The sequence below is a fragment of the Lycium barbarum genome, chromosome 8, assembly GCF_019175385.1.
Source record: "Lycium barbarum isolate Lr01 chromosome 8, ASM1917538v2, whole genome shotgun sequence".
Classification (NCBI taxonomy): Eukaryota; Viridiplantae; Streptophyta; class Magnoliopsida; order Solanales; family Solanaceae; genus Lycium; species Lycium barbarum.
Window position 1 is genome coordinate 1,592,739 of NC_083344.1, and position 14,579 is coordinate 1,607,317.

At 31.2% G+C, this 14,579-nt stretch overlaps 1 protein-coding gene across 2 annotated transcripts; it reads right to left on the reverse strand.

Annotated features, from left to right (window-relative positions):
• Window positions 1-9,173: 9,173 nt before the first annotated feature.
• On the reverse strand, window positions 9,174-12,516 carry LOC132605634 (probable WRKY transcription factor 21). Of its 2 annotated transcripts, none has more exons than XM_060318809.1 (3): window positions 10,846-12,516; window positions 10,451-10,576; window positions 9,174-9,768 (listed from the first exon to the last, which is right to left on the reverse strand). In XM_060318809.1, exons 1-3 carry the CDS (start codon window positions 11,778-11,780, stop codon window positions 9,651-9,653), a joined length of 1,179 nt encoding a protein of 392 aa, XP_060174792.1. In that variant the 5' UTR covers window positions 11,781-12,516; the 3' UTR covers window positions 9,174-9,650. The 2 variants fall into 2 exon arrangements, with proteins under 2 accessions (XP_060174792.1, XP_060174791.1); XM_060318808.1 differs by having other exon boundaries at window positions 9,174-9,662; window positions 10,846-12,502.
• Window positions 12,517-14,579: the final 2,063 nt, after the last annotated feature.

A 14,579-nucleotide genomic window follows, 5' to 3' on the forward strand; every position in this document is an offset into this window, starting at 1 on the left:
TTGGGAGTAGGTTTAAAGTAATTTATTAAGTATATTATTTAGTAGTTTTGATCTTTTAAAATTGTAAGAAGAAAATGAATACTTTTGATTTTCGTAAAATATTTTAACAAACTCTGATTGTTAGATTTCAGGAATTATAAAAGAAAAAATCCGTAACCAGAAATATCATGAAAGTTCCTTCAAATTCTGAAAACTACAATACAAAGTTACGGTAAACACCAAATACATCATAATTGCACCTCAAAAAGGTGCACCAAAAATAAACCAAAAACCAAAATAGCATAAACTATGGAAACTAACCTCAAATGTGAATGTCCGGTAAATTCTTTTTTTTTTCTTTCATAGTTTTCCTCAGGTCTAACATATCGAGTTTTTTAGCTATCTAGTAGAGATCAAAAGTGCTCACTTTTATCAAATTTAAAAAAGGATTGGGGATGACATGTCTGGTAGCCCATTTCAATCCAATTAACTTTTAGACATATCATTTATTAACTTGACTCATTATTACTTATACTAGTCTCAGCATACGCGCTTTGCGCGTGACAAAAGAGTGAACCTAATTTGACAACAAACACTATTTGGAAAAAAAGTCGGGCTTAAATCCAAATTTTGTCGTTTATCGATCGCTAAATTGCTAATAGCTAAATTGCTTAAAATGCCTTTTTTTATTGGACTTTTTTATTTTTACAGTGTAATAAAACCTTATTGTTTCCTAGTGAGTAATACTTACATGCTTAATGCATTGGTAAACGAATTCTAGACTAATTTGAATAGTCTATTATATAGGATTTAATGACCAAATTTTAGTTAGTTTAGTTAGTTTTGAAGTCCTAAATAATAGGAGATGATTAAATATTTTAATTTTGAAAGGACTAATAGTAAATGATAATTTTATCTATTGTAATGTCTTCTAATGAAGTGCAAATAATTCAATAAACATATAAACTAATGTTGTTTTCTGTTATTTCAAATCGTCCATCATATGCATCTCGACCTTCCTGATGATACTTTTAAGCTTAAATCCTCTGAGTGACATGTTATTTATTTTTTAGTTGCTAAAATTTAAATTCTTCCTTCCTAATTGAAAATATATTATTTTCGTAAAATTCTTAATCCCTTCCCTTATGTGATTTAGCAAGAGACACATTTTACCGCATCAAAAGGTTATCTTACATGCAAAATTTCTGATAACGCGAACAAAGAATTGAAATAATAACAATTTAGAATAATATTTTTGTAAAACCCTTTAAAAATATAGACTTAAAATTTGACAAAATTATCATTTTAGATTTCCCCTAATATTTCGGAGGTTTAAATCAACAAATTTTCTACATGAAATCTTTCCTTATTTGAAAAATATGTGGAAAGCCAACCCTAATATTAAATATCCTATATAAGTCATTTTCTCATTTGAATTATGAAGCATGGCTATTTTGTATGATAAATAATATAAGAAAAAAATCACGGAGAATAAGTATTAATGTACCTATTACTTGTCCGCCACAAAAGCAGACGTTATTAAAAGATAAATGAATTAATGAAAACTTTTCAATAAAAAGAATGTAGGAGAAGTGGAATAGAATACAGGTTTACTACAATTATAAACAGCTTTAAAGTATAACTACGCCAACTCAATTTTTGTTTATGAAAAACAGTAACTTCAATAGCATGAAATTTAGAAAATCATTTTCGCTAAAAAAAGTTATGTTGAATAATAAAATAATTTCAAACTATCGATTATCTGTTGTCCACATGGCACATATCAAACACTCTATTAAAGATTAATGACTAAATAGTAATGGAGGGGATCCGATCCCTTCGCCTCAGGCACAAAACAATTGAAAAAGAAATAATGAGAAATACATTCTAATTCTTAAAATAAATACTTTTTATGAACAAAACCTAAACAATAGCCTATTATGTAATGGAGAACTTTCCTTCAACATAGTGAATTTTCTGACCTCATCGTTTCAACATAGACCCTCTTGCAAAGCCAAACTTTGAAATAAATCAATCAAAAATTTAAAGAAAATATGCAATAAAAACTTCTTGGAAGTAGCAAGAAATCACCTGACGTGGACGTAAAAGTTCTCTTTTTTGGCTTAATGCAAATTGATCTTGAACTCCAGTTGAGGCCCTATTATGTGCAATGAAAGTTTCTGTTGAAATCAAACATAGAAAATCAAAATTTTAGTTGATTTTAAATCACTAAATATAAGAAAAATAGTTAAATTACAATTTTGTCTAACGTAGGAACGACAATTTTCTAAGGGCTTTGTACTTTTAATAGTTTTCTAACCTCTTTTTGCCTTCGAGCTAGGAAGCAAGTAGATGAAATCAGCAGGATGAAGCAATTGAATTTGTGGTGTCAATCAACCAATCTATGATAAAATAAGAAAATAATCAGACCATTAATCATACAAAACAGAAAACTCTAATCTCTTTTTGCCTTCGAGCTAGGAAGCAAGTAGAAGAAATCAATAGGACGAAGCAATAGAATTTGTGGTGTCATTCAACCAATCTATGATAAAAATAAGAAAATAATCAGACCATTAATCATACAAAACAGAAAACTCTAACCTCTTTTTGCATTCGAGCTAGGAAGCAGGTAGAAGAAATCAACAGGACGAAGTAATAAAATTTGCGGTGTCAATCAAACAATCTATGATAAAATAAGAAAATAATCAAACCATTAATCATACATCTATCAATCATGTACAAGTATAACGTATGTAAATTATAAAATATTGTACAATTAAAAACGAGCACAATCTCAAAAGAAAAGATTATTCGAACATGGTTTTAAGAAGTTTTTTTTTTCCATTGCTAAAATTCTTTTATAGCTGTACATATGCACTTTTCTAACCCTAGTAAAATTTTATTTGACACCAAAATATAAAAATATAGTGTAGTAGAATTTTATTTGACACCAAAATATGAAAATATAGTGTAGTAGAATTTTATTTGACACTAAAAATATGAAAATATAGTGTAGTAGAATTTTATTTGATACTAAAAATATGCAGTAACAACTTTACTTTTAAAATTTAATATAAAAAAATAAGAAAATATTTATGACCCTTGTTGACGTTAGAAGTCATGTCTTCTAAACAAAGTTGGCAACAAATTTTTATGGAAATAGAAGTTCTAAAGTTTATGGTAATTTCCACGTGAGGTGTAATTATTTAAAAAAAAAACTTACCTTTTTAGTTGATAATTTTGGAGGAAAAAAAATACAAAGTCCTAGAGTTTATGGTAACTTAATTTCCACGTGAGGTTCAATTTAGTCCTAATGTTTATGGTAACTTAAATGCTTCTATTATTAAAATCTTACGGTAATGGAATCCTAATGTAACTTATTGTACTTTTGCCAAATATATATTATTTAATTATTATTTAGTGCAATAAATTAGATAAAAATATCTCAAAAGAAAAGGTTATCGAACACGGTTTTAAGAAGGGTTTTTTTTTTCCATTGCTAAAATTCTTTTATAGTTATACATATCATGTTCACCAGGATCAATGTTGGGTGTTTATTATTTACTATTTCTATTTTCTCGACCCTACCTAAGTACTGAGCTATCAATCCCTTACTACTATCATCATTTATTGCTTCATTTTCTTTCATGGGTGTAACGCGTTGTTTCTCATTCCTCCCGGAAAAACGGAACCCTATCCCCGAATTTTATAAAAATGTAGTGTAGTAGAATTTTATTTGACACCAAAATATGAAAAATATAGTGTGCAGTAACAACTTTACTTTTAAAATTTAATATAAAAAGATAATATAATATTTATGACCCTTGTTCACGTTAGAAATCATGTCTTGTAAACAAAGTTGGCAACAAATTTTTTATGGAAATAGAAGTCCTAAAGTTTATGGTAATTTCCACGTGAGGTGCAATTATTTAAAAAAAAAAAACTTACCCTTTTAGTTGATAATTTTGGAGAGAGAAAAAATATAAAGTCCTAAAGTTTATGGTAACTTAATTTCCACGTGAGATTCAATTTAGTCCTAAAGTTTATGGCAACTTAAATACTTCTATTATTAAAATTTTAAGCTAATGGAATCCTAATGTGACTTGTTCTATTCTTTTGCCAAAAATATATTATTAAATTATTTAGTGTAATAAATTAGATAAAAATAGTGAAATTACTATTTTGTCAATTGCGAAGTCTTTTAATGAAAGGCAAAAAGTTCAATCAACATTTTTAAGACCCTTCACACTTTTAATATAGTATAGATAAATATATCTGAACCAGTCTGTTTAACACCTTAACCCCAAATATCAAATGGACAAGTTAGATCACATTTGGGCAGGTTAAAATGTATCAAAGTCATTGTCAACAAACAAATTGAAACCATCCAAACTTTAGTTTGGGACTAGATGAGTTGGTTTATCTGGATTGGATCATAACTTTTTCAGTTTTTCTTCACCTTCTTTTACTTTTGTACTTTTTATTTAAAATTAGATTAGTTATTTTTTAAGTTTTGGCCCTAAGGGCTAGCACAACCTAGCCCTATGAGGATGATTTTGAAGATAGATGATCTTAAACTTTTGACCTTACTTGTCATGAATAAAATTTCAAAATTTTTGTTTAAACGTTTGCCTATAGACAAGTGGGGCTCAAAAATTCAAAATCTCTCGTCTTTTAAGGTCTTTCATGAGTTGAAATTGAACTAAAAAGCTTTAGGTTATCCCAACCCACCCAACTTACAGGTTGGCTTGGATCAACTTCACAGCTAAGCCCATTTTAGCGACTCTGACCAAAATGTGGGGTCATTTGCACCTTCGTCCCTATTTTGTCCTGGTCTTTAACTTTTGTCCTTCAAATGGGCTTTTCTTTAATTTTTGTTCAACAAATTGAATCTATGCCTAGAGGGACACAAGCTATTTTAATAGGGCAATTCGCAGGAATGTCCTTATTTTGGGGTGGTCTTTAATTTTTGCCCATTAAATTGGTGGTCTTTAATTTTTTGCCTTTGTTAGAACCCTTTCGTTTTGGGTTCGAACCCCGCTCAGTTAAAAAGAATTGCAAGGTAGAGTTTGGAGGATGCAAATCTCTACCTCTGCAAAATTCTGCCTCTACCTTCGGGCAGAGTTTTGCCTTTAGACATGCCAAAACTCTACCTTAAGAGCCTGTTTGGAAAGCCACTTGATAATTGGAATTGATATGATTACTACCCTAGTAATTACACAACCTAGTAATTACATAGTATTGTAATTACCACGACCTGTTTGTTTGTCACCATGTAATTACAGTGTAATTACAAGTGTGTTGTTTGGTTGCGCATGTGTAATTACACAGTTAGTTTAATTTAAAAATAAAATTTAATTATAAAAAATTTAAAATTTATATTTAAAAAATATGTGCATATATAAATGATATTGAATTATTTATTTAATAATACACTATTTCTTGAAAATATGTTAATTAATAATCATATATTTGTAAGTAATATTATAAAAAAAATGATATATAATTTCAAATTAATAATATTTTAATTGATTATAAAACTTAAAAGCATACTTTTTTTGTGAGAATATCATGGGATTGGATGTTTGACAAAAAAAAATATTTATAAATATAATGCCATAACATTATTCAAATGTTTGACAATAATTCTACCAACTGTAGGTGAAAAATAAACAACATTCAATGTGAAATAACAAGTCATTAGTACTAAAGCAAATGTTTTTAAAATAAAAAATATAACCTAAATTCAAAATCCAAAAGAATTTTTTTTAATATAATACTCGTATGTCAAATTCCAACGTTACGTAAGTAAGTTCAGCGTAACATAAGTAAATACTCCTATAATTCAAAATAAAGGGAAAATATAAATCTATAACCTCATTCACAATGAAATTCTACTTTAATAACTTCACTCATTATATGTCAAGTTTGTTAATGACTCATTCTTTCTAATATTAAAAGATGTAGTTTCAAATATTAGAATATTAACACGGTTATGCTAAATGAATAAAATAAAAAACTGAAAAAAATACGAGCAATTACATGGAACCACAAGAAGTAAAGGTTGAGAGTGAGAAGAAAGGCAATGAAATATGAATACTATAAAAAAGAAAAATGTATTAAAAATTAAAAATAATTAAAAAGTAAAGATAGAAATGAAATAATAGAAATAAAAAATAAATTAAAAAGAAAAGAAATTAAAATAAAATAAAAAAGAAATTAAATAATAGAAATAAAAAATAAAATTTAAAAGAAATAAACTATAAAGTAACCCTGTAATTACACCAAATTCTCAGCTCTCTCCATCCCCCCCCCCCCCCCCCCCCTCCGAGAATTGGATAGTGTAATTACACCCTCTCAATTACATCGAATTCCCACCTAACTGTGTAATTATTTGGACAAACAAACAGGTCACACTGTGTAATTACATCCAATTACACCTAATTCCAATTACCTAGGTGGCTTTCCAAACAGGCCCTAAAGGTAGAGTTTTGCCTTCAGGCATGCCAAAAATCTACCTTAAGGTTGAGTTTTGCCTTATACCTGAATGCAAAACTCTACCTGCAGGTATAGGTTGCAAAATTCTGCCTTGTCAATCCAAATCTCGGCCTTGCGAATTTTTTTTTACTGAGCTGAGGTTCGAACTCAGAACCTTAGGGTATTAAGCGAAAGGCAAAAATTAAAGACGAGTGCTTTTCAAGGGAAATCCGCACAAAAAAATGATTTTAATATTCACAAGTTATGCCCATGACTTTAAAAAATTTATGCCCCTTAACAAATAAGTTCGAGTTTGAAGATTAAAAATGGAAGCCTAATCCATTTGAAGGACAAATTGTGCAATTACTTCACCAAATGCACCAAATAGCACAAAAAACCAAGAACCCCCTTCCAGAACCAACAACTCGACGGGACCGATCAAAGATGAATTCGACTTTCACATTTTTTGCATTTATTGATTTGATATAAATACGGAGAGTGGATAAATTTCTACCGTCATAAATATCAGTCTATCCACCATGATCTTCAGTTAGAATGAGATGAACAACCCGAATTTTAAATCTTGCTCCACCATATGGGTACAGATTTCAAATCCTACAACTATTCCCTTCTTGGTCTCCTCTTAAATAAAACCCCTACTTTCCGAGGTTAACGCTATCTACTTGCTCAGTGCTCACACAAACAAAGAATAAGGATTGTTTTAGGTACAACAATAAAAAAGTCTATAACATCGTTGTTTGTCTGGATATTTGTTGGTTGCTATAGTGAATTTTTTTTTTATAGAATATATAACATATCACAACATGAAAAATCAGCTTAAAAAAATTTAATCTTTATAGTGAAATGTCGTTACGAAGAACGGTTATAGAAAACTCTAACCGTATTTTAAAGTTACTTTCACGGGAATTTCCCTAAGAGAACCAATAAAAATTAATGAATGTCTAAGTCATAGAGAGTACCTACCTAATGTCTCAGTCATAGAGAGTAACTACCTACCTACCTTTTCAACATTATCGTAGAATTGGACATAAAGATGACAAATATCGTTTTCTTAGTTGTTGCCTTTCTTATTTACAAAACAAGCAAATCAAAGCACATCACAAGTGACAAAAAGTGCACATAAAGAGAGAAGCAATTCTTTGGGCACTAAACATTCTTTTTTCTGGTGCTACGCTCACCATATTCCACTACAACAATGCTTCTTGTTTGTCATTGACAACCTGATGTGGAATATGTGCTATTTCACAGGGAAAAGGGTTGGAAGGAGAAAGATGCTCTAGCTTTACTATCCTAGATTTTGCTGATACAGGCAAATCTCTTTATAACAGAGTCATTTGTTTTGGTATTTTTTGGCTGCTGTAACGAATTTTTATTATAGAGAACATATAATATAACATAATATGAAAGATCCATTCCACAGAAAACATAGTTGTTACAGTAAAGTGTAGTTATGTAAGGATGTTGTTATAGAGAGTTCTGACATTATAACCACTATGATAGTATTCGCTGATATTGTTTGTGTACCTATTGTTCGAGAATATATAGATTCAACTATTAGCAAGAATGGAATTAAATGCCACAAAATACGCTCTTCATTCCTCACACCACTTTTCTCAGTACATTCGATGAAGCAAAAGGAAGAACTCCTACGCAAATAAAAAAAGAATATTGGAACTGTCAACTCCAATGTGATGGGGTAATGCCTCAAAGAGTTCCTCGGCAACGAAGGAATATTGCCTTATAGCCTGTTTGGCCAAGCTTATTTTTTCCCCAAAAATGCTTAATTTTTTAATAAGTGCTTATTTGAAAAAAAGTGAGGTATTTGGCCAAGTTTTGGGGAGAAAATAAGTGTTTTTGGAGAGTAGCAGAAGCAGTTTTTCAGAAGCTATAAAAAAAACTTTTGACCAAAAGCACTTTTTTGAAAAATATTTTTGAGAAAAATATAAATAAAAGCACTTTTTAAAAGCTTGGCCAAACACTAATGACTTAAAAGTGTTTTTTTAATTAATTGGCCAACACAAACTGCTTTTCGCTAAAAGTGTTTTTTTGAAAAGTATTTTTTAAAAAAAATATTTTTTAAAATAAGTTGATTTTAGAAGATTGGCCAAACAGGCTATTATTCCTATCAATGTAGGTCACTCACGGCTCTTCTAGTAGGATTAAACTAAATCATAGCTCCAAAAGAGTTAATTTTTTGTTCTTCGACAGTGTAGATAATTTTTATATTACGAATATGCTTAATTTATTATAGCACGTTGTCTTTCTTATTTTTCAGTCACTCTTTCTACTTGTTACGAACAGTTGGTAGTTATTTTATAGGTGACTTAATTAGAGAATGAATTATTTTATACAGTCCAAACTTATCCAGACTCGCGCAACATACGGCCCATTGAAAGGGGACGCGTTTCCTACCAAGAATTTCTCCATTCGCATGTAACAAAATGCTTAATAACAGAAGACTTATGTTTAATCTCTTTAAGTATTGGAAGTAGATAAATAAGGCTGCTAGACGGTGCACCTCATTTACATTTGAACAATTTTGAGAACAAATCCTAATTTCATCTTCTTACATTTTTCAACATGGAGCTTTTTGGGGTTGGGGGGGGGGGGGGGGGGGGGGTGAATAGAAGTGGGCATAAAGATTGGAGACGGATTAAAGCAATAAAAATTTCCGTGGCATTTAACAAATCTAAACGTACAACCTCAAAGCATGCATCTTACATTCTGTAACAAAAACTAAATCTCACAGTTGCTAAAATACAAAAATCCTAAGGTCTATAGGAGTCATACTTGATGAGGAAATATTCTTACAATCAGGAAAATCTCGAATCCTATCGCATAGTTCTTCGACCTGGAATCGATGTTTTAACCTCCAAAATACACGAAAAGGCAGACCAATGAACCGTAAATTTAGCCCCATCCTGATTTTTCAAAGCTTAAACACATCATATGTACAGTAAACAATGGAAGCCCATCAATTACAGAATATGCAAAAGCTGTCGAGGATTGTGATCAGTTTTGTTAAAATTTCCGATAGATTTTAGGCATTAGCCGATTGTGATGGCAACATCGGATGATTATGTTCACCTTCGTATGTCACGATAAGCATTGAAGGGTCTTCCAAGCATCTCTCGACATGTTTCCGGGCAGGGCAGCCTCTTATGCTGCTACATTTATAGTATCCCCTGCAGAAATGCATTAAACTTGCTCAAAATCGAAGCAAGAATTGGTTGTTGTGCCTCAATAAAAGCAATTACACAACTCGATAGAGTCACTATCACACCAAAGATCCTGGAAGTAAAAACAAAGACTAATGTAACAGCATATTGATAAGAGCAAACTATTGAGTAGAAGTTAATTGAATGGAAGAATCAACAAGTCAAGCGTAACAATTGTTCTTTTTCGATTGACAAAAATAAAAAGGAAGATCGTTAAGTTAATTATTATACAGCCTCCAAACCAGTACGTTAATTGAGCTGCACACTTCATAGGTGAAGTATGTCTGAATGCCAAACAAGAAGGATGGGAGAGTTATGTGAAAGAGATAGGTTTTCATGTTAGACTGGAGCTCCTTATCGCTTATCTTCTTTAATGGATAAGCAGCTCCTTGTAACTTATCTTAAGGATCGAGGTAACTTTTTCAAACAACAGCAATACAAATAGAGGCGGATTCGGGATTTGAAGTTTATGGGTTCCAACAACAGTCTCAAGATAATAATGTTCACAATCAAATATTTATAGATATTCAGCGTTCTTAATATATATACAAGGTCTGGCAAAAACTACTCGGTTCCGGTGAACCCGTACTTCATACTCTGCATCCGCCATTGAATACAAACATCAAACACGACAATTGATCGTAGGGAATATACTCTTTCACTATCCAATTGTATGATCAAGATGCTCATAGCAAAAATGTGATTAAAATGAAGTTCCGATTTGCAAACACATGGTAATTGAGCTTGAATAGTACCTAGGGTGTGGAGAACCTTTGATCGGCTTTTGTCCGTACTTTCTCCAAGAATATTCATCGGCAGGAATATCAGCTAGCTTGCTACTTACAGCAGGTACTTTGATTGATCTCTTTACTCTGTGTTTCCTATATGAAGACAATTCCAAAAGTTATTAATCACCTATAAGACATTACAGTCAAACCTCTCTATAATAGCATCATTTGTTCTGATATTTTTGGCTGCTATAGTGAAATGTTGTCATAGAGAACATATAATATAACATAATATGAAAGATCGGTTCCACATAGAACATGGTTGTTATAGTGAAATCTTATTATAGAGGATGACTATTGTAGAGAGGTCTGATTGTACATGACAAAAAGAGGAAAAACATAAAGCAAGATAAAATGCAAACCTCTTCTTTGAACAATGACATCTCCCACTGCTTCCACATTTCACACTTCCCTCGTCTCCCCTTCCAGAGCACCTTCTCTTGTGTTGGAACGAGCTCCGATCCGCAGAGTGAGAAGACCCAATTAAGTGAAAGCTATTACCATTAGCAATGCTAGCGTCCACACTCAATGAGGATAAAAAAGATCTGGTCGAAGACATGGTCGGAGTGCATGTCGAGCTATCAAAATTTAGACTAACGCCACTATTGCTCCGCTTGTACATCATCTCGGCCGGCTGTTTCAATTGCTGCTGCTGAAGTAGAAACCGCCGTTGTTGTTGTTGTTGTTGTTGTTGCTGCTGTTGAAGATAGTTATAGCTTGGCAAAGGTGTTTGTTGGTTCGGAAAGAGCCTCTCTACCCCACCAAAGGGAGGGGTAAGGTCTGCATACACGCCACCCTCACCAGACTCGACTTGTGGGACCACACGGGGCATGTTGTTGTTGTTGAAAGGCATTTGTTGGCCAAAATTAAGCGGATTTCTGCTGCTTGAACTTAATTCTAGAGAAGAAGTTCCCAAAGTCAGATTGCATTTCACATTAGCACTACCCATCTCTGGTACTCGATTTTCAGGAGAATCGATAGGAAGTAATCGAAGAGCGTTTGTCTGATCATCGATTTTGCAATTCGGGTTTTCAACAAGGATGTTATGAGGCAAAGGGGTCTTAAATTTGTTCGATTTCCTCACTCTTGCATGACCTAAAGTTGAATTCAAAAGAGTGACAACTTTCTTGAACTTGTGTACAGCTTCACCAGTTTCTCTAACTAAATTCATATACTGATTATTCTGATCATTTGTCCTAGATGATAAAATACTAATCACTCTATGACAAGTCTCAACTGCAGCCTTGTTAGCTTCTTCTATTTCCTCCATTTCACCTCTCTCAACCCCAAAAAACATAAAAATGATAAAAAAAAAAAAAAAAAACTTTAATTCCTACTACTACGCCTCAGTGCCAAACAAGTTGGGATCGGCTATATGAATACTCACAGCTTCATTTAAGCTCAAGCCTAATTACCCCCTCAAAAAAATCCAACAAGAATTTGGTTCTTTTTAAGAACTTGATGTCGATAAATATGTGAATATAGAAATTCATTTCAGCCAATTGAACCTTCTCAAACTGTTTCCTTTTTAAGAACCAAAAACATTTTGTAAAAAAAATAGAAATGACAAAAAAAAATGGGGTTCTTGGATTGAAATTTCAAGAAACCAAACTACTAGCTAGAATGTCAAGATTGAACTATATGAATGAAATTAACACAAAATAGAACATACCAAGATGATAAAATAAGCATAAAAGTAATAAACACACATTACAGTTAAAAAATAAAAAAAGGGTTCCTGGAATTGAAATTTCAAGAAACCAAACTACTAGCTAGAATATCAAGATTGAACTATATGAATGAAATTAACACAAAATAAAACATACCAAGATAGTAAAATCAGCATAAAAAGTAATAAAGATTGGATCTTTACACTTTTATGGTATATCATTAAACCCTAGATTCTTCAATTTTCATAGGGGGTAGTAATAAGGGTGGAAAAAAAGTTTTGGGGTGTGTGAAAGAGGAGACTTTTCTTGCACAGCTAAGGAAAAAAATAATCACCAAAAGTATACAAAGGCGCAATCTTTAATATTTATTCCATCATTATGAATGTTTATTTTTAGAAAGAAAATATCACAGGTCCAAAAGTATGCAAAGCTGCAATCTTTAACGGTACCGCGTTCATTTTTACTTATCCATTATTAATTTTATACGCTCTTTAAAAATTAATAAATAAAATACATATTCTATCATAATATCCTATATAATCTAATATATTTGAAAAATAATTTTAAAAATGAGTAACTAATGTTAAGAGTAAAAAAAAAACAGTAAAACAAGAAAAAAAATTATCTTTTTTTAATATGTTAAAGTGAATAAATGAAAATAATTTTATTTTTAATATAATGAATAAGTAAAAATGAACGAGAAAGTATTATTCCATTATTATGATTGTTTATTTTTAGAAGGAAAAAAAAATGGAATAGATTAGAGAGAGAATCAGAGTACAGTAGTCATTAGTCAATGTTAGTATTGACTCAATTGAGTACTTCAAGATTGAGAGAGAATCTTATATTGATTTTCATTTTTCTTGAGTGAAAATGACAAAAACAGTCCTTTAACTGTGATAGTAAGTTCAATGCAGTCCTTCAAGTATTTCCTGAGCAGTTTTAGTCATTTAAATTTGTTAAAAGTGATAACATTATGTTTGTGATAATATTACGTTGATTTTCATCTTTCTAAAGAAAATGACAAAAATGGTTCCTTATTTTTGGCAGTAAGTTCATGTAGTCCCTTCAGTATTATTACCTGAGCAATTTTAATTATTAAAATTGGTTAAAAATGAGCAATTTTGATCTATATGAGATATTTATCAAACTCTAATTGTTAAACTTAATTAAAACTGTGAAAATACATACTCTCTTCGTCCCAAGTTATCTAATGTAATTTGACTTAGCACGAATTTAAGAAGAAAAAAAAGATTTTCACCAAATCTTAAATTCAGCAACATAAAAGTAACAGAAATTGCATCTCAAAGTGCTACACAAACTCTAGAAATAGAGCAAATAACATACAACAATAACATACCCAAGATAATTCACCAAGTGAGATCTGGTAAGGGTAGAGTGTACGCAGGTCTTACCCCTACCTCGTAACAGGCAGAGAGGTTGTTTCCGATAAACCTCGGGCTCAAGGAGAGAAGAAAAGGCAGTAGTAAATAGAGCAAACAACATAAAATTATAAAAATTATGCTTCAAATGTGAGTTTTCATTAAATATTTTTTTTGATTGCATAGTTTCGGTTAAATTTAACAATTAAAGTTTGGTAAATATCTAATGGAGACCAAAAGTGCTTACATTTGTCTAAAACTTAAATGACTAAAACTACTCAGATGATACTTAAGGGACTACTTTGAATCTACTATCAAAGATAAGGACTGTTTTTGTCACTTTCTCTTTCTCTTTCTTTTTCTTTTTTTTTTAACTATTTGATTTTTATTTTTTTTTGGATTTTATGAGTTATGACTGTATTAATTGTCAATTATTTGTAATATAAAGACCTGAGAAAGACAAAGGTCCAAACGAAACTGCCGTCTTTGTCACAGACTCACACATTTCAAAGTGGGTCCCACTTAAAGACCTTTGTTATGTTATTCCTTCTGTTTTGTTTAATTATCTATTTTCCTTTTTGGTTGTATTTTTCAACTTTTAACACCTCTTTTTTGTTACACTTCAAAAATGTATTGCAGCTTCTCCTTTTACTCACTCTAATCCTTGTTTTACAAAATTTTAGAAGAATAATTTGGTGTTTATACCAAACCCGATCTTAAGTCAAACTCTACTTTTACCATTATTGAAATTGTTTTACCACTATTAGAGTTTGGTTGTGACTTCAGTTGTCCATCTGGTATGATATCGTTAATATACCTGTAATATACACTAGTGCTTGTCTTTCAGTTTAAGGTCTACTGTCCAACTAAATCTGATGGAAAATTTTAGGCACTTCCTCCTAGAATAGGACCTATGCGACGTGAATCTAAATTATTTTGGTTATTAGCTCAACGATTGTTGTTCAATCAGGCGAATCTCCAAAAACGAGGCATATTTCTATGCAACAAATGGTTCATGTGCTATAGCATTGCTAAGGATCCAAA

Coding starts and splice junctions, on each gene's coding strand:
- LOC132605634 (XM_060318808.1), bottom strand. CDS start 11,780: ATGTTTTTTGGGGTTGAGAGAGGTGAAATGGAGGAAATAGAAGAAGCT. Junction 10,577..10,845: donor TGTCATTGTTCAAAGAAGAG/GTTTGCATTTTA, acceptor GTCTTCATATAG/GAAACACAGAGTAAAGAGAT. Junction 9,663..10,450: donor AAAGGTTCTCCACACCCTAG/GTACTATTCAAG, acceptor GCATTTCTGCAG/GGGATACTATAAATGTAGCA.